General features: G+C 37.7%; 1 protein-coding gene across 1 annotated transcript in view; it reads left to right on the top strand.

Moving 5' to 3' along the window:
* Nucleotides 1–24,556, top strand: part of SEC11A (SEC11 homolog A, signal peptidase complex subunit) — a 43,692-nt gene extending 19,136 nt beyond the window's left edge. The window contains exons 2-6 of the mRNA XM_049905638.1: nt 6,123–6,232; nt 10,934–11,083; nt 17,973–18,092; nt 23,949–24,006; nt 24,215–24,556. Of these exons, the coding sequence (XP_049761595.1) occupies nt 6,123–6,232; nt 10,934–11,083; nt 17,973–18,092; nt 23,949–24,006; nt 24,215–24,265 (489 nt within the window). The 3' untranslated portion in view covers nt 24,266–24,556. The remainder of the gene's footprint in view (nt 1–6,122; nt 6,233–10,933; nt 11,084–17,972; nt 18,093–23,948; nt 24,007–24,214) is intronic.
* The last annotated feature ends 507 nt before the right edge of the window (nt 24,557–25,063 follow it).

The following is a 25,063-nucleotide window of genomic DNA, read 5'->3' on the forward strand; positions in this document are numbered from 1 at the left end:
AATCCAATCTTTGTTTTGGGGGGTTGGAAACATTACATATAAACTTACACATGTGTTTTAATGTGTATATACATACATAAAAAACATACAAATCATAAAAATTTACTCCAACGATAAAGAAGAGTTGGACAACGTTGGTATTTTGTCAGCTGCAGTGATAACTTGTGGAAAGTTCTGGATAATCTGGACTATCCCTGGGAATGGGGATGACGTTTCTAGTCAGAAAATTAGTGAGAGTTGTATGTATGGTCCTTTTCTTTTTTTTCTTCATATATTTTGCGGTAGCATCTCACTGCCTCCCAAATCTGCCTATCAACTTTAGCAAAACGATCAGCATTGGAGTTCATGTTTTCAGACAACTGAAGCCCCTGATTTATTTAAACTAAATCTATATGGCAGTGTTTTGAATGGTAAATCATAAAATCGAACGTCTGCAGGTGAGCATTTGAGAATGATAACCAGCAGGTCATGCGCTGTAACATTGTTTGGAGTACGTATTACTAACAATAAGAGGTGCCAGAAAAAACCAAAACGAATGGTCATCAGTGCAATTCATTCTAACGGGGATGCATCCTAAATCAGGGACTACCTGTAGTAAGAAAACCAACGAAGAATGTTGGTCAGACAGTAAAATAATTTTATTTTCATTTTATAAAAATTATTATATAGATGTAGATGAACTCGAGGGATGCCACGTCTGCCTTTTAAGTGTGATTTCAGATCATTTACATTTCACGTAATTATTGATATGGTTGGGTTTAAATCTACCATCTTTGATTTTTTTTATTTTTTCCATCTGTTTTTTGTTCTGTTCCTCTTTTTCCCCCTCATTTGGATTACTTCAGTATTTTTTGTTTCCATTTTACCTCCTTTGTGAGCTCATTAGATATATTTATTTAGACTGCTTAAGGGTTTAACATATACATGTTTAACTTGTCACAGCCTACTTTCAAGTAATATTATATAACTTTGTTGTATAAGAACAGTATACTTCCATTTCCCCTCTCCAGCATGTTATTGTCCTGAGCTTTACTTTCACATGTCGTAAACTTAAAATAAACCAAACCAAAACTGTTGCTGTTGAGTAGATGTCTTACTCATAGCAACACCATGTGTTATAGAAGAAATCTGTTCCCTAGGGTTTTCTTGGCTGTAATCTTTATGGAAGCAGATCGCCAAGTCTTTCTTTCAAGGCATTGCCAGGTAGGTTTGGACCAACAACCTTTATGTTAGTAATTGAGCACAAACTGTCTGCACCAATCAGAGATATTGGGCTACTAACTATGTTTTTCTGCTTGGAGTTTGTTTTGATTCTTGGATTTATGATTTTATCATTTTAATCAGATATGGAAATTTTTTGGCCATTATTTCTTCAAATATTTTTCTGCCTTTCTCCCTCCTGGGGGACTCAATTACACGTATGTTGGGCTGCTTAATGTCATTTTTAAAAATCATTTTTCATCTGAGATAGTTTTTATTGCTATGTCTTCAAGTTCTCTGAAGTTTTCTTCTGTGGTATCTAATCTGTTAATCCGTCCTTGTAGTTTTCACTTAGGACATTGTATTTTTTGTTTCTAGAAGTTTGTTTTAGGTGTTGGATACATTTTTTCTATCTTCCACATTTCTACTTAACACGCTCAATCTTTCCTTCACGTTCTTGAACATCTGTTTTAATCTCTTTATCTACTAATTCTATTATCTCTGCCATTTCTGGGTCTGTTTCCGTTTATTGATTTTTCTCATTATAGGTCATATTTTCCTGCCTCTTTGCATGTGAATGCTAGACATTGTGAATTTTACCTTGTTGGGTGGTGGGTATTTTTGTATTCATATATATATTCTTGAGCTTTATTTTAGGATGCAGTTATCTTGGAGACAGTTTGATCCTTTGGAGCCTTTTTAAAGGCTTTGTTAGGCAGGCCCACAGCATTAGGGCTAACTTTGCACCATAACTGAACAATACCCTCCTTAATACTCTACCCAGAGCCCCATCTATTAGGAGGATTAGCACTCTTGCTGGTGGAAACACAAACTACTCCTGTTCTGTGTGAGCTTTGGGAATTGTTCCATCTGCTTGTTTTAGATAGTTCTTTTTGCATCTGAGGGTAGTTCCCTTACATATGCATCGTTGCTTGGCTGAAGACTGGAGGAGAGGCCCTCTGCAGATCTCTATGTAGCTGTCCCCTTTCTGGGACTCTGCCCTGTGACCTCTACCTGTTTTTACCTCTCCAAACTCCCAGTTCTTTTCTGTAAGCCAAGGAAACTGCCACACTCCATCTACATTTTCCTTCTTTGCCCTGTGGTCTGGAAACTCTTTAGTTTGTAAATTGGCACAGTCGTGGGGGTTACCTTGCAATGTCCAGTGTCTGAAAACCCTTGTCTCACATATTTTGTCCAGTGTGTTAGTTACTTTAGGCAAGAAGGTAAATTCAGCTAGAACAGCTTTTTTTTTTTTTTTTTAAGATTCATCTATGTTTTTGTGTGTCAGTAGTTCATTCCTTTCAATTCCTAAGTAGTTGTCTTAGTCATCTAGTGCTGCTGTAACAAAGAGAAGTTTATTTCCTCCTGCTTCAGTAACACAACTACTGTCCATCCCCCCTCATTAACATCATAGAGGCAGGATTTACAACACATAGGAAAATCACATCAGATGACAAAATGGTGGACAGTCACACAATACTGAGAATCATGGCCCAGCCAAATTGATACTTTTTTTTTTTTTTGCCGGGGGGTGGATAATTCAATCCATGACAGTAGTATTCCATTATTTGAAAATATCATTATTTATGATATTTTCATAAATAATGGTGATGGACATTTGGGTTATTACCAGGCTGGGACTGACATTTCTCAAACTTTTGTTTAGATGGAATAATTGTTTTAGCAAATAGTGTGCCTTTGTATAGATTTTGGCTTGCAGACCAACTTAAAACCCGTTGCCATCAAGTCGATTCCAACTCACAGCGACCCTATAGGGCAGGGTAGAACTGCCCCATAGGGTTTCCAAGGAGTGGCTGGTGGATTCAAACTGCCTACTTTTGGTTAGCAGTGGAGCTCTACTTAGCAGTGTACAACAAATAGGCATCTTTTAAGAAACATGCCAGTTACAGTGAGGGACTTTTAATGTCTTTCTCTAATAAGAATGATGAAGATAATCTTGCTGGTTAGATAAATGTCACTATAATGGGTAAAAGATTGTATTTCATGTCTGAGGGAAAGGAGAATTAGAATTATGGGTGGGATGGTGACTGCCTTGCAGAGACATAGGAAATTCTAAATTTTAAGCCTTTTTTTTTTTTTTTTTTTTTTCTCAAAGAGCACTTATCTTATTAGGTATCTCATGCCTATTCTGACAACTCTATATTTGGGCTCTTCTGAAAATGGAAAGTTTTTCCTCAACAAAACAGACTTGAACTGATTGAGTTGTGGTCATTACTGGGTAAATTTTATTTACTTCACTTAGTGTAAATTTTTTATGTCTCACTGCTGAAATATTAATGTGTGTGATTATGGGATATTGTCACAGATCCTGCTAGGGATGTTATATAATACACAATATGTGCAGGTATTACCTTTTCAAAATCTGACCAATTGTGAATTCTGATACACAAGTCATCCCAAGGATTTTGAATATAAAGGATCATGAAACTATGCTTCGTACTTTTTGTGGAATCCCACAGCCCTTCAAGACCTCAGAGGTTGTAGGTTGGGCCCAGAATCTGTTGTCCTAACCTGCACTGTAGGTGGCTTTTAGTGTGGAAAGTTTGGGAGATAGAACCCTAGCTGGATTCCTGGCTGCTTATCCTCTGGTTGATCATGACTGCTTCTTAGAAGCTAGCTTTCCTCCTACTTACAGCCTCTCCCACTCTACTCCCCCATTTCCATCTTCTGTATGAAAAGACCATTTTTGTCTTTGAAAAAGCAACCATCTTGAAGAGCTGAAATGTCTAGTAGTTGCTTCTAGTTCTAGTAATTGCTGTAGAGCTTTGATTACATTCTTCAGCCTCGCTGTGCCTTAGTTTCTTCACCCGCAGAGGGAAGTGTCACACTAGGTTTCAGATTATAGCTTTGTACGCTTATTACTCCATAACTCAAAGTATAGCAGATATTTCCAGATTTTTTTTTAGGATATGCCCATACTTTCTTTCTTCCTTTGTGGATGACATTAATTAACACATTGATGGGGTACTTCATACTTAATTTGAATGCCAAAAAAACAATGTTCTGTGCGTTGGTGATGACTTCAGAAAATAAATTTATTTTTGAATAGGTGATACTTTAACATAGTAAAAACTTAAAAATCAAAAGTTCTATATTGTAAAGTATTTTCTTTCTATCCTGATTCCTAGTTCTTCCCAGAGGCTGCCACTGTTATGTGTTCTTCCAGAGATTACATATGAACTTATGCGAATATGAAGCTTGAAACTTTTAAAAATATTTGCAGGAAGAATAAGTTAATTATAGTAAAAAAGGGAAATAATAGTAAATAGATAATGTTCAAAATTTATGAAGGAAGAGAAACAAATAGTCTGTAGAAGCATGGGAGTAAATACCAGAAGAAGCAGCTAATAGAGGAGGGGGCAGCTTGCTATGGCCAGGACATTGCTGTTTCCTTGTTATGTATCTCCTGGTACTATGTGTATTTAATATTTTGATTGAAATAAAAATTAATTTAAAAAACAAACATAGAAACTACAGATAAACAAAATGAAAGGTACAAAATGACCGAAGATTTAATATATTTATTTTACTCCAGTTTTTTTCTATACATACTTTAAATTTTTTTAAGAAAAATTGAAAAGAGTAATACAGTGAACATCTGTAAATTACACCTGGATTCAGCAATTGTTAACTTTTTTTCATGTTTGCTGTATGATATTTGTGTGTGCATGCATGTGTGTATGTTTTTTTTTACTGAAATCATTTGAAAATTAGTTGTTCACCCCTACCTGCTTTAGCATGCATCTCCTATGAGTAAGGATAGTTTTTTCCATGACACTGGATTTTTTGAAAAAACTAGGATAGTTGTCTTGTAGAATGTAATGTCTGTATACATAATATTTTAAGTAACAAAAATGAGCTTATACATATTTTTGAAGCCTTTTTTTTCCCCCTTTAAAGTTTATTATGAATGTCCTTTATCATCCATATCTTCAGTCCTACAGTTAAGGTCCTCCATAATCTAACCCTAATAAAGCTTTTTCAGATTTCTCCCAGTATTCTTTTCACATCTTGAGCTATTTCTCTTGGTTTCCAGTCATCCTCCCTACTTTTATCTGTTATCCAGACTTAGCCCAACACAATTACCTCGCACTAGCTCTTTCACTTTCTGGTATTGTATCCCTCCTCCACGAAAACCAAACCCGTTGCCCTAGGGTTGATTCTGACCCTAGTGTCTCTTTAGAACAGAGTAGAACTGCCCCATGGCTGTAAATCTTTGCAGAAGCAGACTGCTACATCTTTCTCCTGAGGAGTGGCTGGTAGGTTCTAACAGCCAACCTTTTGGTTAGCCGAGCACTTAACCACTGTGCCACCAGGGCTCCTGGTATTATATCAGCTTATTCAAATCATAGAAGTATAGAATTTGTGGAGTAATGGAAATTAGTAAGAGAGAAAGCCGGCTGACCTTTATGTCCTGACTATAACTGACAAGCTGTTTGACTTTGGCAGTCACTTCCTTTCTCTGAAACAAAGTTTCCACAACTGTAAAGTGAGGGAGTGGGGTTAAATGTCCTTGAACATGCTCTGATTATTAAGGGCCAGATAAATACTGTGAAAATTAAGTCCTAGAGGGGATCAGAAGCTGGTATGTAGTACGGATGAGATTGAATTAGCCTGATGGTTGTGAGGCCCATGTGAAATAACTTGTGTCAAAGTTTCTGAAAATTAGAAATGATTATATAAATGTGTAACTGGTATTTTAGCAAACAGAGTGCAGCAGGACACAATAGAAGACTGTTCCAGGATGCTGATGGTACAGTTATTACAGCATTTTAGAGAATGTCTCAGAACTTCAGCTGACTTAATCGTAGTAATTGAAACTTTTAAGTTGATACTACCCTCATTTGCTTGCCTGAATGGGGATAATTGTGGGTCTGATCTCTTCTTTTTTGTTCCTACAGCTTTATTATCAAGTCCTAAATTTTGGAATGATTGTCTCCTCAGCACTAATGATCTGGAAGGGGTTAATGGTAATAACTGGAAGTGAAAGTCCAATTGTAGTGGTGCTCAGGTAACAATTAATTTTTCTTTTCAAGGTATGAACTTATATAGCATTAAGAATCTTCCTTGGAAGAAAAAATGAGCTATTAAAATATTCTCAGTGACTAAAACATCAGTGCCTTAGAAACTGCTCTTTCCCAGAGGATGGCCTGGGGGGAAATTAGTTACTGCTACTACATTGTGAGACATTCTCACCTCGTTAGGCACTTCTCATTCAGAACTCCAAAGGGCTTATAACCTTTCTATACAAAGGTTATATATGAGCTTTATTTTTGGCACATGCTGTATTTGAATCCTTTAAGAAAGTGTTTTATCGTATTCTTATTTTCCTGAAATTCTTTGGTCTTCTTACATGCTCAACTTTGATCCATCAGGCCCGACATTTAGTTGTTAGTTCACTAGATTTTATAGTATCTCCACAAATTAAGAGTTTTTCTGCTGCCCATTCCCAGTGTCAGTACAGAGGCATCACTAATTACTTCTTTGTTTCATGCTGACCTTTAAATATCACTTCTAAACTAGACCTCAGGAACTTTGAAGATATTAATGCTCTTAACTGGACAAATGTTACTGATTTTTCTTTTCTTCCCAATCCTTGCACTCATACTCTTAGTGACTTAAAAACTTAATTTAGTAACTCGTTTGGAAAATTACCATTTGGTTATTTGAGTCATTATAATTCTGTTTTATTTTGGGCTTCATTTTGTAAGCCACCTGAAACCCTTTCTGGAAATAATGGAGTATAAATATAAAATAAATTGAATCACTAACATTGTCTACAGTCTAGACAGGAGCTCTGATGGTGCAGTGGTTAAAGCACTCAGCTGCCAATTGAAAGGTCAGTGGTTCAAATCCACTAGCCACTCTGCAGGAGAAAGCTGTGGCAGTGTACTTCTGTAAAGAGTCTAGACAACGGTGTATTTCTTTTTAAAAGATAAACTTGACTCCTTCGTTATTGTATTATGTACTTCCACCTCCAGCAAGTGGTCGGAGGCACTGGATCTCCAGTAGACTCCTGTTATTCTTTCTTGTATCTTAGCTCCATCTTTTATTAATACACGATCAAGCACAAAAGTATTTTTAGAGAGCTAAAGAAATGTATGGATTTTATTAGGTGGGACAGCATTTAAAATACTACTCTAGAAGTACAGAAACTTGGGTTTCTAGCTCTTTCATTGTCCAGCTACAGCCTTGGGCAAGTCACTTATTCACTAAACCATACTTTCTTCATCTGTAAAGTGAGACTAGACCTAGATAATATCAGAGGACCTTTCAAGTTCAAATAATTATGTGGCCCTAGGTTCCCAGATAGTCTTGAATTCAGTGGAGAGCATCAATTTGTGAAGTGTTCAAACACTAATGGAAGAAGAAACCACGCTAATTGGTACTCTAAGGGAAAAGACCACTCTAGGGAAAAGGCGTACTAAAACAGGGCCCAGGGAGGCTTCTTTTGGAGATACTTCCAGGATTATTTCAGGTTTAGTTAGCTTCATTGAAGGTGTTTAAGAACAAGCTGATGACCTCTTAACTGGAGATGTTGGAGTGAACAGGGCATTAGACTAGAAGACCTGCTCAAAACACTGCTGGTCCTGTAAGTAGTTCACTTCTGCTACAGCTGGAAAATTTTTAATATCAGTTTGGACTTAGAGATGGTATTTGTACTAAGTTATTTTGTTGCTGGGTTATTTGTATACTAAGCTTTCTGATTGCCGATCTAGAAAATTTGTAGCTAGGTTAGTTATATTCTATGCTTTTCTGATTGCTGATCTTGAGTAAAGAAGAGAAGAAAAACCAGATCATGTCAGAGAAGGAGCTGATTAAGGCTGGAAAAAGTCACTAGAAAAGGTTATTTATGTGACTGGGTGGTTTCATTTAACTTCAAAGAATATAATTTTAACCTGGAACCAAATATACCTCAAAGGTCTTGGGCCAAGTGAAAGTCCGCTTTTAGACGTGGAATCTACTTTTAGACCTGGAAGCCTTTGTGGGTAAAGATAAAACACCTTCATATTATTTATTTTATTATCTGAAATGTCAGGCAACATTCACAACTGATTTTTTTTTTTCCTTTATAGAGCTGAAGTCAGTTTAAAAATATTAAAATGTTTTATATATAACTTTAAGATTTATCATTATTGATATATTAAATGTAAATTTAAAAGTAGAGTTTAATCAGATAATAGAAGTTTATTTAATGTTTTAAAAGTTTTTGAATGGTCCTTTCATGACTTTTATGCAATCTTATCTACCACTGTCCTTTTAATTGCCATCTGTATCTGAATTTCTAAATCTTTATCTCTCATCCAACTCTCTTTGCTGAAGTCTAGATTAATTTTCACTCTACATTGGATATCTACATCTGGATGTTGAACAGGCACTTGAAACCTGGCATAACAAAGAAATCTTTTCCCACAAACCTCTTCTTCCTCCTGTTTCTGTGGTGGTCGCGGCCATCTGCTCAGTTGCCAGTGTTACAAACGTAGGAGTCGCTCTTGATTCCCCTTCTGTCATGGTCAGTTGGCCACTGAAGTTGTTATTTCACCCCTCTGTTCAACCTTTTTATAGTCGTCTTTCCTGCTGCTGTTCTATTTCAAACCCTCATCGTTTCCTGCCTGGGCTATTGTGACCTTTTGAAAAATGCTTTTATAATCAGAAAAAAGTTAATATATTTTCATTATAGGAAATGTTGAAAACATTAAAAAGTCCAGATGACATTAAGTCACCCGTAGTTGAGATATCATCACTATTAACTTTTAGTCCCTTTTTTAATGTATTTTTTATATGATTGTGATAATTCTGTATATGTATCCTTTTCTCTATTTTTTCCCTTATTCTCCTGTATGCATGTTTACAGTGTGTTTTTAATAGTAATTTTAATAGTTGCCAAGTATTCAATTACAAATAATAGCCTGGGTAACTCATCTCCCAGTCTACCACCTCATCTTTTTCCAATTTACTCATTAATTCAACAAATATTTGAGTGTCTTCTATATACTCTATAGCTTCTGAAGTGATCTTTCATAAATGCAAATATGATTGTGGTACTTACTCTCTGCTTAAAATTCTAGAGTGGCTCAGAGACAATTTAATACAGTGAGAGTGGATTCTCTTGGGCTCCCTTGGTTCAAATCTCACCTTTATCATTTTATAGATATATAACTTTAGGCCTCTCTAAGCCTCAGTCTCCTAGTGTATAAAGTTGAAATAATAATACTACCCACTTTATAGAGTTGTTCTGAAAATCACTTATAAAATATCTACAGTAGCACTTTGCATACAGTAAGTGCGCAATAGAAATGCGTCATTATTCAAACAGAACAACTCAGCTTTTATCTGTTTTATTTATATACTTTTAAAGCAGAGTTTTATTTGAACAAAGGCTATCACTGATTTTTAAAAATTCAGAGTAAAAGCTTGAAAACTGTGTGTCTAGAATACCTTCTGTAATAGTCTGACCAAACAGATGTCCCATCTACTCTCTGAACGCTTTCTGCAAAAAGGAATTCACTTCCACATGAGGAACCTTAACAAAGGCTTTAAGAACAAACGTGTACCCAGGGACAAAACCCTAAGTCCTCAGAGGTGAAAATCCATATTCCTAGTGTTTCCAATTTTTTCTACACACTGGAACCACCTGGGATCCTTACGAAATACTGATGCCTGCCTCCCATCCCCAGACATTCTGATTTTTAAATGGTTTGGGGTATGACCAGGACATTGGGATTCTGAAAAAGCTCTCCAGATGATCCCCGTCTGCAGCACAGCTTGGAAAGCACTGCCATATTCCCTGTGTAGTGGGACCAGAGCCTTCAAACCGAAGCCTTCAAAATATCCTCCTCATTCCTGTACTGAATGTTATTCCCTGCCTATCCATTTCTCCTTACTAAATTCGTTGTTACTGAAAACTGGAGCTTAAATTCTGAAAATAATACTGATAGGCTACTTCTTCTTAGAAAGAGAGGGTTCATTAATTAATACAAATATCTTAGGACATTTTTAGAAGTACATTTGTAGGATAGAACAGGTGAGAGGTGAGAAGACATTCTATAGAAGACTCCAATCAATTTCGATGGAATTGAACCTTTTCTTGCTTTCTGAAACTATTGTGCAAAAAATATCTGCTCTAGCACTTGGTTTTCTTTCTTGTTTCTCTTTAAAATAAAACAAAATGAAAATAAGTTGATAACACAAGTGTTATCTCTTAGCTGACTGTTCTTTGACTTGCGGAGCTGTTTTTCTTCTTAATGGACTGAACCCATAAGGTCATCTTGGTCTGTATCTTTATAAATGGCAGAAGATGATGATCTAGTTCTCATTTGAATATTTGAATATGTTTAGTGTTTTCAGATGAAGCGAGAATAAGGGCAGTGTTTTTAAAAGTTCATTCTTTTCTGTTTGTCATTTGAAATTTGAAAAGGTTAAGGAATTAGTAACATTGCCCTTTTCAAGATTTAAGCTCCTTTGAATATTAATGATTGAAATGGAACTAGTTAGTGAAAGCTAATAACTAAAAAAGTCTTTAGTAGAACTCATTAGTCTGGGGAAACCATATTTTTTAAAAAATTCAAATCTATGTTGATATAGTTGTTAAGGTATTGAGTATACTCCAGAAGTGATACTTTTGTTTTATTGAATGTCTAATTTTGAAAGTCCGTTTAATCTCAGAGGTTTTTTTTTTTTTTTTAATTATATTCTCCTTTTTTTTTTCCAGTGGCAGCATGGAACCTGCATTTCACAGAGGAGATCTTCTCTTTCTGACAAATCGAGTTGAAGATCCCATAAGAGTGGGAGAAATTGTTGTTTTTAGGATAGAAGGAAGAGAGATTCCTATAGTTCACCGCGTCTTGAAAATTCATGAAAAGTATGTGTAAAATGTATCATCTTCATTTTAAACTATTTTATGTTTTAGTGTTTTCATTATTTAATTTTGATAGCTTAAAGATTGAGACGGGTGGGGGACCCCTAGAGCCTTCTTCCAATTCATTTTTATGAATGTCTGAAGGTTTGTAAGCCTTTGGAAAATGTAAATATTTATTAATTCACTTTTTTCCCTGAATGTTTTTTCCAGAGGTTTTTCTTAGTTCCCTTCTACTTTAGAGCCAGTTCACTAACCCTGTATGTAATCCCTAAAAACTGTGACAAAAAGGTTGATTTCAAATAGTATCTTCCAATATAATTCCTCTTTCAAAAAAAGAAAAAAAATCCAAGGCAATCTGACATTCCAAGTAAGAATAAATGTATCAGCTTCTTCAAATTCTAAAGAAAATTTCTAATATCGAAGTTACTCCTTTATGTGTAGATGCTTGCATTTTTAGAATGGGAAAGGATGTATGTAAAACCTTGGAATCACCTGGAAGGCGGTGGGACATAACCATGAGCAAATAATTTCACCTCTCTGGGCCTTAGTTACTTATCTGGCATATAAAGAGGGTCAGCAAGATGAATTATTGATTTCTAAGCCTATGATCCCCTGTCCAGGCACATACTCTTCATTCCCTTCCTCCCAACTTTGTAGTCTTTCTAGTTAGGAAAACTTTCAGAGGAAACGAAAGAAAAGAGAGATGTCCTGGGGAACAAATAGGGAAGTGGGGAGTGAAACAGGAGGAGTGACTTAGGTTCTTCCATATGAGGAAGCCCTAAATAAGCATTATCCTAATCTTAACTACTCTCTAAAGTAGCTTATTTTCTCCACCTAAAGAAGAAGGAAACTGTCAACCATTGTTTTTTTTAAATCTCTGTAATGATTCCAGTTTAGAAGAATTCTTTCTTCAGTGATGAAATAAAGACCATAAGGCCTTTTTTTTTTTTTCTTTTAGACTTCAGATTACATTTTAAGATTACAATTTTAAAATGGCAGTCTAAGGTTTCTTGGCTAGGAAGGATAACTTTTTAAGTTTTTAGAAATTTGTTTTGGAATTGTAGAGGTTAATGCAGTAGCAATAATGTTCTTCAGACTCTCCAAGTGGATTTGTGGTGGTGTGAGCACAATGGTGCTAGCCCTCCGCCAGACTTATTCGAGAGAATCAAGTTAAACTCAGGCCCTGCTTTGGCTAGAGCAGAAGTCCTCTGTTCTCGCATATGGTCCTTTGACATTGATTGAGATTTATAGAATTTTATTTCAAAACAGATTATCTTATTTCAAGGGAGGTTCATTGACAGATATTAATTTCAGATTACTTAAATTTTTAAAATACTTTTTTAAAGAATTTTGAAGATTTTCGATTGTGTGTTACCTGTAATCCTGGATTTTTGTTTATTTATTTTAGGCCTCCAACTTGCAGGCCTGTTGAGATGGCTCGTTGTTAACTGCCATGGAGTCCTTCCGACTCAGCGACCATGTGCACAACAGAGCGAAACACTGCCCGGTCCTGAGCCATCCTTACAATCGTTGTTATGCTTGAGCTCATTGTTGCAGCGCCTGTGTCAGTCCCCCTCGTTGAGGGTTTGGGTAGCAGACCCTATTAATACTCAGGAGTTTCTAATGTATTTTTTCTTTCGGGGAAACTGAGTTACCTGGTTGGAATTATCATCTGGTTTAATAGCATTACATTGTTCTTACATTTGTGCCAAATGACAACAAAAGTGGATTAAGTTTTATAGTAAACGTGTAACTCCTGAATGTTTTCAGGCTGACTTTTGTACTGTTATTTGTTTCTTTGGTCTCAGCCTCGTTTTAAGAAATAAAATCCTGAGCTTTAGAAGAACAGCAGATGTAGGAATTGTTAAACTGACCCCTCTCTTCTGTCTCTTTCTTCCTTTCCTTCTCTATCTGCTTCTTATATATCCTATAAATTTGTAAAAACCATATAAAGCTTTTGTTTTCATATATTGAATACCCATTTGTGGATATTTTTATTACATGCGTATCCTCACACACAATGCTGTGTAGAATTGGAAAATACACAAAACTCAAAGGAAACAGTCATATATAATCCTACCATGAAGAGAGAATATTAAAAATTTGGGCAACTCTCTTTCTGTTTTGTAAACACATTTTTTTCCCCATACAACACTGGGATCGACTCAATACTGTTTTGTAACATAATTATCTCGTGAACATATGGAAATATATCCGGTATTGCCACATATGGGAAGAATCCTAGAACTAAAAGGCTTGCCAAGTACTGCTTTCCATTATGGTAATGGGCCCATGAATTTAAGTCTGTCCTTTCTTTGTGCCTGGTTCAGTCAGTCACCCACTCCTAGCTATTCTTTAAAAAAAATTTAGATGAGCCTAATTATGTGTACTGAACTGTCTGACTGGGTAATGGAAAGGACACGTAATTCAGGGTTTATCTCTGATTCTCTGCTAAGCTCAGGCAAAATTCTTTTGTCAAAAGCATTAAGAGATTTCCAGTGTTTGGGGACAATATAGTAAATTGGTAGAAAGTGGTTAGCTTTTTTTTTTTTTTTAAAGATTCATCATAGAGGTCCCAGACAAAGTGGGAGAAAAATGAAGAACAAAATTCAAATTCACAAAAAAAGACTAGACTTACTGGTGTGACAGAGACTGGAGGAACCCACAAGACTATGGCCCCCGGACACCCTGCTAACTCGGAACTGAGGCCACTCCCAAATTCCACCTTTCAGCCAAAGATTAGACAGGCCTATAAAACAATAGGAAGGCCTGGTGGTGTAGTGGTTAGGTGCTACGGCTGCTAACCAAGAGGTCGGTAGTTCGAATCCGCCAGGTGCTCCTTGAAAACTCCATTGGGCAGTTCTACTCTGTCCTATAGGGTTGCTATGAGTCAGAATCAACTCAACAGCAGTGGGTTTGGTTTTTTTTTAATAAAATGTTAACACATGAGAAACATGCTTCTTAGTTCAATCAACTATGAGACCAAATGGGCAACAGCTGCTCAAAAGCAAAGACAAGAAGGCAGGAAGGGTCAGGAAAACTGGATGAATAGACACAGGGAACCTGGATGGAGAGTGCTGATACGTTACAGGGATTGCAAACCAGTGTCACAAAACAACTTGTGTACAACTTTTTGAATGAGAAACTAATTTGCACTGTAAACTTTCACCTAAACACATACACACACAAAAAATAGACTCACCATCTCCTGCTGTAGGTACTTGGTGGCACGGTGGCTAAAGCTCTCGGCTGCTAACCAGAAGGTTGGTGGTTTGAACCCACCAGCCACTCCACAGGAGAAAGATGTGGCAGTCTGCTTCTGTAAAGATTACAGCCTTGGAAACCCTAGATAGGGTTGCTATGAGCCAGTCGACTCGATGGCAGTGGTTCTGGTTTTTTGGTTTATATTTTTAATTAAGAAAAAAGTAAGGAATTACTCTACATGATGGTTATGAGATATTCAGGCAGGATTATATGTACTGTGGCAAAAAGTAAGAAATCTCTTCTTTGAGTCCTTTTCCCTCCTTACCTATTTTCTTGTTTTCCATTTTCTTCTAAAATAGATGAGTTAGGAAAGAGCTAGGAGATAGTGAAGCCTATTCATTTTTTAATTTAAAAGGTAAGATTGCTTTTAAATGTTTCAGTTGACTTAATTCTCTTGAATAGCTCCTCATACAAAAAAAAAAAACCCCAAACCCTTTGCTGTCGGGTCGATTCTGACTTAGCAGCCCTGTAGGACAGAGGAGAACTGCCCCATAGGGTTTCCAAGGAAAGGCTGGTGGATTTGAACTGCTGACCTTTTGGTTAGCAGTCGAGCTCTTATTAACCACTGGGCCACCGGGGCTCCAGCACCTCATATTTGTCTGTTAATCTGTTCCTAATACTTATATTATCTTCTACATTTAAACTCTTTATCTTATTTTGTAGCTCAATCTGATAAGTATTTAGTAAGTTCAGCCTGCAGGAGGTGTTACAGTTTGATGAAGTATTTGGAAGGAAAAATTTCGCCATTAGGGTACCATACTCCTTAGCTTTGCTTTTCCCACTCCGGACAGACAAGTGCATTATTCTGCACCCATCTGGCTTTTTGAGTCTTTTTTTTTTTTCTCTTATCAATAAAGTGGTTATTTACTCTCTCCAAACACCATACGTCATAGTATTATGATGGATGAATTAGATTGTAAGTGCTTTGAGCTCCTTGGAGGTAGATAATAATAAATATTTGGTACTTGTGCTAGCAAAAGACATATAAATGTGTCTTCAATCAGTATTGGACCTATGAGGTGTGCAGTGCTAGAGTAGGTCTTAATAGCAAGTCTAGTAAGAGCTGGTTGCCACTAGAGAATATTCGTTCCACTGTGATAAACAGAGGAAAAAGACCTGTGCTTTTTAAAAAAGCTGTAGTGGTCTGTCCTAGTTACATCTGAGAGGGGGGGAAATTCGGTGTGTTTGTTTTTGCTGGCAAATCAAGTCTTTGGGAATACCAGCCCATACCTCTTGTAGTATCCCTTCCCTTCCCCTCCTTCCCTTCTCCTCCCTCCCCCCCGCCACCTTCCCTTCCTTTCCCTTTCTTGAGGAGTTTCCCACCTCCTGGTTTTTTCTCCTCATACCTGATTTTGCTTGCCTGTATCTGTGGGGTTGATGTTATTTTTTTGGTTGAATCGAATCTTCCTTCCTGCTGCTCCTAGCATTCACTCTCACAGCTAGCCCCTCTTGGCACCTGCTTTCCTTTACCCTCCAGGATTTTTCAGATATTCTTTTACTTACTTTGAGTTGTCAGCTACAGATTATTTTTCTCTGTATATATTTGCATTTTTCTCACTGGAGTCTCATTTTTAATGTGACTGTTTGCACTTAACTGTCTTTGGTGTTTGCAGCACCTTCCAATTTAGTTTCACCTGCACATTTAACGTCTACTGAGCCAGTTTCTGACTTAAAATCTAAGTGAATATTAGTAGAAATCTGAAGCTAATTGTCTTCTTTCTAGCATAGCAGTTAACCCAAACTCACTTGAATTAAGTTTAAGCTAGTCTTCATCAACTGTAAAATATACTTTTGCTTTCAGTTAAATTTTAAAATTACTATAAACCTCATGGTTCTTTAGTAGAGTTAAACCAGTAATTTTCTAGTCAAGTGAGATAATGTTCCTGTAAACCCTGACATGTCTGAAGAATTGAGGGTTTTATTTTTACTAAACTTTTTTCCTAATATAAAAGCAATACATGTTTGTTGGAGAAAAAATAGAAGATACAGGTAAGCTAAAAAAAAAAAGCCACAGACAACCACTGTTTATTATGTTCTTTTAGATCTTGTTTAATATCTATTTTTGGCTTTTATTTTTTAAATTTGGAGAATTTCTAACGTTCACAAAAATAGAACAGTATAATGAGCTCCTGTGTACCTATCACCCTGTCCAACAATTACAGTGAAACCTGTGAGGGCTGGAACGTGACAGGACTGCCTTGTTTTTCGGAGCCTTACAAGTTTTCCACCTTTGACAGGGTGCAGTCTTGCTACTTTTCTATTGCTTGTTTTTAGTGGGAAATATTTGAGTTTTCCTTCTCTGACTGCTTTCCACCTTATGCAGATTCCAGCTTTTCCAGGTTTTACTATGTTAACCTCTGGCCAATTCTGCCCATCTACACTCCCAACTCTTTCCCCTCTATTTTGAATCAAATCCTAGACATCGTGTGTCATCTGTAAATATTTCCATAAATACCTACAAAACATAATCACAGATTTTTTTTAGACGTAACTACAGTTAGCATGGTTACACCTGAAAAAAATGAACAATTCCTTTGATCATTAAATTTCCAGTATTGGCTCAAATTCCCAATTGTGTCATACCTTTTTTTTTTTTTTAACGGCTTGAATCCAAATAAAGATGCACTTGGTTGATATGGCTTTAAAGTCTTTTTTATTTAACCTATAGTTTCCTCTTTCAGTTTTCTGTTTTCCTTGCAATTTATTGGTTGAAGAAACTGGGTCATCCTGTAAGTTCCCACAGTCTGTACTTTGCCGTTACATCCTGTGTGGGTAGCATAACATGTTCCTTTGCTCTCTGTATTTCTAGAAAATATTTGTATATATTTTAATATAAAAAATGAGATTATACCATACATGCTGTTTTGTGATCTTTTCTTCACTAAATAAAATTTGTATGATAAATAGATCCTGGGGGGTGCAGACAGTTTGCACTTGATTACTAACCTAAAGGTTGGCAGTTCGAACCCATCTGGTGGTGCCACAGAAGAAAGACCTTGTGGATCAGCTTCCATAAAGATTACAGCCAAGAAAACTCTGTGGAGCAGTTCTACTCTGTAGTATACGTGGGGTCGCCATGAGTCAGAATTGACTCAGTGGCAGTGGGTTTGGTGTGGTTTTGTTATGGTGATTATCTCTCAGTGTCATTTCTTTTTAGGTGTAACCCTGTGCTAATTGTAGTTATGTTTAAAAAAAAAAAAACCATGATTATGTTTTATAGGTATTTATGGAAATATTTACAGATGACTTGATGTCTAGGATTTGATTTAAAATAGAGAGGAAAAAAGTTAGGTGTGTGGATGGGGCAGAATTGGCCAGAGATTAATTAATGGCCAATTAATTAATAATTGTTGGCACGGGCTGATAAAATGACAGCAATAAATTGTTTTTAATACTTGCATAGTATTTCAGCTCCTTAATGTTGGACTTTTAGTTTGTTTTCCATCTTTCCCTATTATAAGCAACACAGCTATGAACATCCTTTAGGTAAATAAAGAATTGTTTTGATATTAGGAATGGTGCTAAATTACCACAGTGCCACAGGAATTTTTGGTTAACAAAAGCAAATTTTGTGATTTCGAACAGCATGAAGGTCCTTGATAAGTTGGATTTCCCTTGCTCTTTTCAGGCAAAATGGACATATCAAGTTTTTGACCAAAGGAGATAATAATGCGGTTGATGACCGAGGCCTCTATAAACAAGGACAACATTGGCTAGAGAAAAAAGATGTCGTGGGAAGAGCGAGGGGGTAAGTATAGAGGGGAACATCTCTTGAGCTTTTGTTATGTCACTTAAAACATGGCCGTCTCAATTGTATTGTCTGATCAGACACATTCCTTAGAATGGTTTTGTTTCAGTTCTAGCAAATCTCCACTGTATCCTTTGAATAGGTATGCTTTTTAAAAAGCATCTGAAACTTCCGTTACACTACTCCAGCGGGGAGGAACTGAGGTTCAATTAAAGCATAGAATACCCGTGGTGAGATGATGAATGGGTGTGGCAGTTTTTTTAATTCATATGTTTATTCAGTTCATTCAAGAAATGTTATGGGGTGCTTTACGTGTACTCTGCTTCCTACCTGTGTGAGGCTCCGGGGATCCGGAGCGATATTCATCCCGCTTTGCAAAACGTAGGTTTCTGAAAGATGTACTGAGTCAGCACCTTAAAATGTCCCTCTGAATGAAGTTTTTGTGTTAACTGATTCCATGTCAGGAGAGCAGTTCAGTGGAGGACAGGAATTGTTAGTTACTGGTGGGAGGAAGCATAGGGTTGTTACTACCTTCATGTGATTAATAGTATTAACAATAACTCGTGATTGTTAGGGACTCTCATTCTAAGTGCTTTACAAATACTACTTCATTTTAACCTCAGAACTACCCTAATATTTCCACTCGACAGATGAGGAAACCCAGATGAGTGAGGTAACTTATCTAAGGTCGCACTGCTAATAAATGGCTGTATGACTCCGGAGCTTCCCTTTTAACCATCACATCAGAATTACTGGCATAGCATTTCTGAAGTGGGTGACTGTTGGTTCTTACTATTTAGATGCCACATGGCACTCTTAAGACTGGTAGCACATCTGCTTCTCCTGGCCTAGAACAGACAGCATGGATACAGAAGTATTACACTAGGGACAGGCCACCACACTGAGCAACTCTGCTCCCACACGGAAGTGAGTGTGAGTTACCATGTCAAAGCTGCCTTGGCTACAGTGTGAAAGCTGCTCAGTTTGGGGCCGTAGAGATCAGATCAGAACAAGAACCAGTGTGTTTTGCCTCCCCTGCAGAGCTGTTCTTTTGTGCATACTCCCAGTTCTGGAGAACATCTTTTCCTGTGATGGAGATAAACATATAATCCAAAATAAGTCATCAGTGCCCTGGGTCCCAAAATGCTGCTGAGGTGGTTATTTAGACTTACAGCCTCTTTGAGTCATTTTGTTTTTCTTTTAACTGTAAAAGTACAAATTTAGGTGGAAAGATAAGGAAATACAAATCATCATAAAGCAAAGTCACTTCTCCCTCCCTCTCCATAAATATTTACTGTTAACTTCTTGGTTTATATTCCTTTAACCTTTGTTTATATACACAGAGAAAGCAGATACTGATATACACATATACATATGTACATAAACACATTTTGTATATGGGGAGAGAGTGGTCACACTGTTCTATAACCTTTTTCACCCCAAAAATTATTAGTATCTTTACAAATCAATAGATTTATCTCCATATCCTCACTTTCAAAGCTATATAATGTTGTGCTATATGGATAGACCATACTTTTATTTAGCCAGTTTCCTGCTGTTGGACACTCTGGTTGTTTCCAGTTTTTTCTATTGTCAGCAGTGCTGTGATGAACATCCTTGTTACACATACCTCATTACCTGTGCACAATCGTTCCTTCACAGTGAATTCCTAGCAATGGACTTGCTGGTAGAAGGTATGCACATTTTAAGGCTTTTGATAAACTTTGCCATACTGTTTTATTTATTCTCCTGCCACACAACAGGGTCCCTTTATTTGGGTCTTGATTCCTAAGTGTTTAATACAGGTCTGTCTGTTCACATTGGTTCCTTGGCTGGGTAAAAGATACATTATCGTACAAAAGGTTAGAGGAGATATACTTTTCCTGAAGTAACTTGTCTGTCTCAAGAATTTCTGAAAAATACCAAACTATATATAATACTGTTTCTAAAATCCCAACATTGAAAATACAGGCATTTTTTTCTGTTTTTTTAATAATAAAATATAACCTGGTACTGTCTGAATTGAGTAACTTTCCATGAAATATAAAACACCTGGGACATGAACAGCAGGAGCACAGAATCTTAACTGTACAAATCCACTTACCTCGACACGTGTCGGGACATGTCACCCTCTTTTGTGGAAATGGTGTTTATAAAGCACTTAGCTGACATTTTTTTAAGTCACACTGTACCCAAGCCTTGAGGATAGTCACAGGCAGGTCTGCGACTGAGGTACAGATGTCCTTATGCATTTTCAAAATGTGTTTTCAAACAGCTGCACACTAAAAAAAATTCACATTGAGGACTAAGGCCCTCAGTAAAGACGATTTTAAAAAGTTTTTTATTGAGATAATTCACACACATTGAGATAAAATTCACCGTTTTAACATGTACAATGCAGTGGTTTTTAGTGTATTCACAACGTGCAACCATGACCACTGTCTAATTCCAGAACATTTTCATCACCCCACTTCCCTCCTTATTTCCCTCCCCCTCCAGCCCCAGGAACCAGTCATCTATTTTCTGCCTTGTTGTTGTTTTTAGGTGCCATCAGGTTGACTTCAACTCATAGCGACCCCATCTGACAAAGCAGAACTGCCGCATAGGGTTTTCTTTGCTGTAATCTTTATGGAAGCAGATCACTAGGTCTTTGTCCCATGAAGCTGCTGGGGGGGTTCAAACTGCCAGCCTTTTGGTTAGCAGCCAAGCACTTCACCATTGCACCACCAGGGCTCCTTTCTATCTGTCTAGATTTGTCTACAAATCTAGACATACAATGGAATCATACAATATGTGGCCTTTTGTGTCTGGTTTCTTTCATTTAGCATAATGTTTTCAAGGTTCATCCATGTTGTGGCATGTAATGAAAACAGTTTTAGAAAATAAAATTCATACTAAACCAGTCAAGCATTTAATAGAAGTGATTCATTCTAAATCCAGAAAGTTGAAAAACAGAAGAGGACCTGTTAGTCAAAGGGAGATAGAGAACGTTTAGCAGAAGATTGGGAATAGAGAAATCCTGCCAATGAAATGAGGAATAAAAATATAAGGAAGCAGAGTAACTGAGCTCTCTGTAGACTGAAATCCATTTTATTGATAAGGCTTTTGAAACATAATGTCTATTTCACTTGAAACAGATTATTCTGGGATAGAAACAGAATGATCTGATCCTGTTTTGATCACTGCATGTTCTCCTATTGAGCTGGCTACCGGGTTCCATACTTTCCAGAAATAGACCCCTTTTGACACCTGACAAAATCATGCTGGGATCCTCTTAAATTGTGTGGCCATCTTTTCTTTACTGTTCTTTTAGCCTCTTGCTTAATGATGTCCATTGATTTTCTCCAAAACACCAGCAGCGAGTCCTTCTCCCTGAGACAACTTCCTCAGCAGCAGCCTGGGTCCCAGGAACTGCAGGGAAGTGTATTTAACCACAGTCTACTTTCTAGATGCTAACTTGGCACAGGCTGATGTCAGAGTTGGCTTTGTGAATGGCGTTCATTTTATTTACACCTTGGTCTGCTAATTAGCAAGTCTGCTTTAGCACATGAGTTCATCTGAGCAGAGTAGGAGCAAAGTGCAACTGATCTGAATTTAAGGTGACTCATGAGAGCAGCACGATGCACTTGGTCATCAACACCATGCTGTCTCTGTCCACGAAGGGACACATTCCTGTGGATAACTCACAAGTAGACTGTGGTCACTGGCAGCCAAAGGTTGTGGTTCTTTGGGCATAGATGTCACTGCATAGAGAAAACAAAGTCTCTATCCACGAGAATGACTGCTGTGGATCCTCGGAGCAGAACCAGGAATGTGAAATTGCTTAATAGAAATCACGGAAGCTTTTACAGCTCTTACTCTGCATTTTACTGGGAGGCATTTGCCAGACAAAAATCTTTCATGTTCTTAAATAAGATGCTTTACCTTCTCTGAAAGTAACTGCCTTTTTGAAGGCGTTGAAAATGAGACAAAAGAAATAACAGAGTTATTGGATTAAAAAGAGAAAGGAAAAAATATATATATCAGAAAACCTCTGTCTGCCCTCCTAGAGCTTAGCTCTACCAGCTTGTCGTGACTGTTACTTTTGAATTCCTGGAGATCCCAGGGGCTGAGGCTGAAACGCGGGCCCTGAAGAGGGACTGTCGTCACAACATGACTCTCCCAGGCGTCTCCCACCCTGGACCTGTGCTTCTTGAACCTGAGTGTGCCGCAGCATCACCTGGGCCCCCTCCCAGAGACCCCCCAGCTTAGAAAATCTGGGGAAGACAGAGGAATCTGCGTTTTCAACAAGTGATTCTGATTAAGGGGGTCCAGGTTTTAAGAAACACCAACTTATGAAATGGGATTTAGGGGTAGAGAGAGAGACAGGCCTGGGTAGTGCTGCCAGAAGGGAGAGAGGTGGGGAAGGGTGAGAATAGGAGACAGGAAGTAAGGAGAGTTCTTAAAAGGAAGTGAAATGTACCAAAGAGGAAATTTCTATTTTTCAAGTTTGCCAAAGGCTTAGATGGTGGAGGTGCTATGTGGGAGGTCACTGCTGTTTGTACTGCCCTTGGTGTGGAGCACAAGCTGTAGATGTCCTGAATAAAGGTATCCTGGCTATTATAAAGTCTGCAAAGATCAGCCTCCACTTCAGCCCGACCTCCCTTTCTAGGACAGGCTGTAGCCTAGTACACTGTCACATGATCCACGTCAGAGTCCAGCAACAGAAGGAAAAGGAGTCGTACATTTGCTGACGCCATTTCCTCCTTAATCAGCGGTACCTGCCAGTTTTCTCTCTCCCCCTGAATTCTTAGAATGTTGAGAAGTCTTTTGCATTGCGGGGGAGAACTGAAGCCCTGGGAGAAAAATGAGACCCACCCCGCAAGGGAAAGATAAAAGAGGAGGCCCAGACATTCAATTAGCCAGTATTTCCTGGATACCTACTACGTGCAAAGCACTATGTGTGGCCTTGAAGAGACAGTGGGCAACAAGGTTGACATAGTTTTTGCCCTTATAGAGCTTATAGTCTAGGAGGAGGAACAAAGACTAAACAGCTAATTGTACAACTAATTAAAATTTTGATGAGCTTCAAAGGACACATACTGGGTGCTATGAGATTGTTTAATAGGTTGTCTTACCTAGTTTGGTGAGAAAAACTTTAGGGGCTAGAGGAAGGAAACAGCTAGGGGGGAAAAAAAACTGTAGTACCCAAAGAAGGAGATAGGGAACTCGTTTTGTGCTGAGTTAGAAAGGGATTTCAGGAGGAAGGATGTAGTAGGGATGTATAGGAAGATGCGGGCTAAGACTGGTCTGCTGCATATGGTGATTAAAAACTCTAGAAAAAGTTTCAGAATTAAGACAACCAAAACAATATTCTAACTAGTTAAACAATGACAGGGTGGTGAAATGTTAAGTACCATAATAGAGTTCTTACCTTCACTTTTTGGACACTTAGCAAGAAGTGCCTTGTAATGTTCTGGCTGTGTTTGCCCTTTTTTCCCAACTAGATTGACAGCTCCCTGAAGGTTATGACAACAGACCTAGCTCCTAGCACTGTATCAGCCTGTAGCGTTAGCATCACCAACTAGAGGTCTCAGACCCCAGATCTGGTACTGGTTCTAGCACACAGAAGCTGTGTACCCTGGGCATGACCATCTGTTTCCCCATCTACACAATGGTGATATTCCTAACTTTCCCATCATGTGGTCTACTGAAAGGATTAACTATGACATTACAGTATATGCCAGTGGGCTTTGTGAACTAAAAATGAGTATTCAGTGGAAGCTGTTGAGAATGTTCAGTGAATGATAATGTCTGCTTTACTTAGGAAGTTCTGTGATACTCTGTTTTTTGTTTTGGTTTTTTTGTTTGTTTTAGATTTGTTCCTTACATTGGAATTGTGACGATCCTTATGAATGACTATCCTAAATTTAAGGTAAGAGCAATAACTATATGTTTCACTAAAAATGTGATCTTTTATTTAATTTTGGAAAGTATTCAATGCATTACAGTTAAAAGATGAAAGAATAATTGGATAGTTTAATAATACATCCTGGTCACAAAGGCCAGTTTTTTAATTAACTCTTGGGACTTGTTAACTTTTAAGAGCTACTCTGACTTGTGATTCTGTGTTTATTTTCTAGTATGCAGTCCTCTTTTTACTGGGTTTATTTGTGCTGGTCCATCGAGAGTAAGAAGTCTGCCTTGCTGTTCCTGAGAAGATGCTGTACTTTTTGTTACTGAATGTTTGGAGTAGATATTGGACTGTGATTGGTGGAATGGAGAACACATATTTGGGCCCTTCTTGGGAGCGCTGGTTTGCATTAGTTTGTTTCTATGCCAGAGTATGTGTGGGCGGGTACACAGGCACCGTGGAGTACACTCAAGGGACTTTCAGTCACAGAATTTCATAATGTTGTCATTGTCACACTTTCACATTTTTGTACATCAGTGAATTTTTTATATTAAAAAGTTGAGCCAAAGCCCCCAGTGTTTGTATTTTGAAGCCCTGGCTTCACTTCTAAAGTGCCTCCAGAGTTCTGTACATGAAAATGCAGCTCTGCACGAGCTTGAAGCCGCTGTTCCCCCTTATAATGGGAATGGCCTATTCTGAGGTGGTCATAAGTCTTAACTTTTCAAAATTTTGAATAAAAGACTTTGCACATCGAACCCCTTATTCCTGGCTTGTGTTTGTCGGGAAAGCTTCTGAAATGTGCCTTCTGTGCTGGTTCCGAGCACCCTGTGGAGATATACAGGGCTTTGGTGTGAGCAGTCCTTCAGCTAAGAAGGTTGCCTTCGTACTAACAAATCTTTGTTTTGTTTTTGTTTTTGTGAATCAGAAGTAGGCACTGATACTCACAGGCAATCTCTTAGTCATAAAATGGATTCTTCACCAGGGCGTGACTCAGATGAGCATGAACCCCACTAGTGTTGCTGGGAGGCTCAGAACATCTCACCGTGCTGTACACACTCAGAACGCTTTCTGTACTTGA

This window comes from Elephas maximus, chromosome 13, assembly GCF_024166365.1.
Source record: "Elephas maximus indicus isolate mEleMax1 chromosome 13, mEleMax1 primary haplotype, whole genome shotgun sequence".
NCBI classification, from domain to species: domain Eukaryota; kingdom Metazoa; phylum Chordata; class Mammalia; order Proboscidea; family Elephantidae; genus Elephas; species Elephas maximus.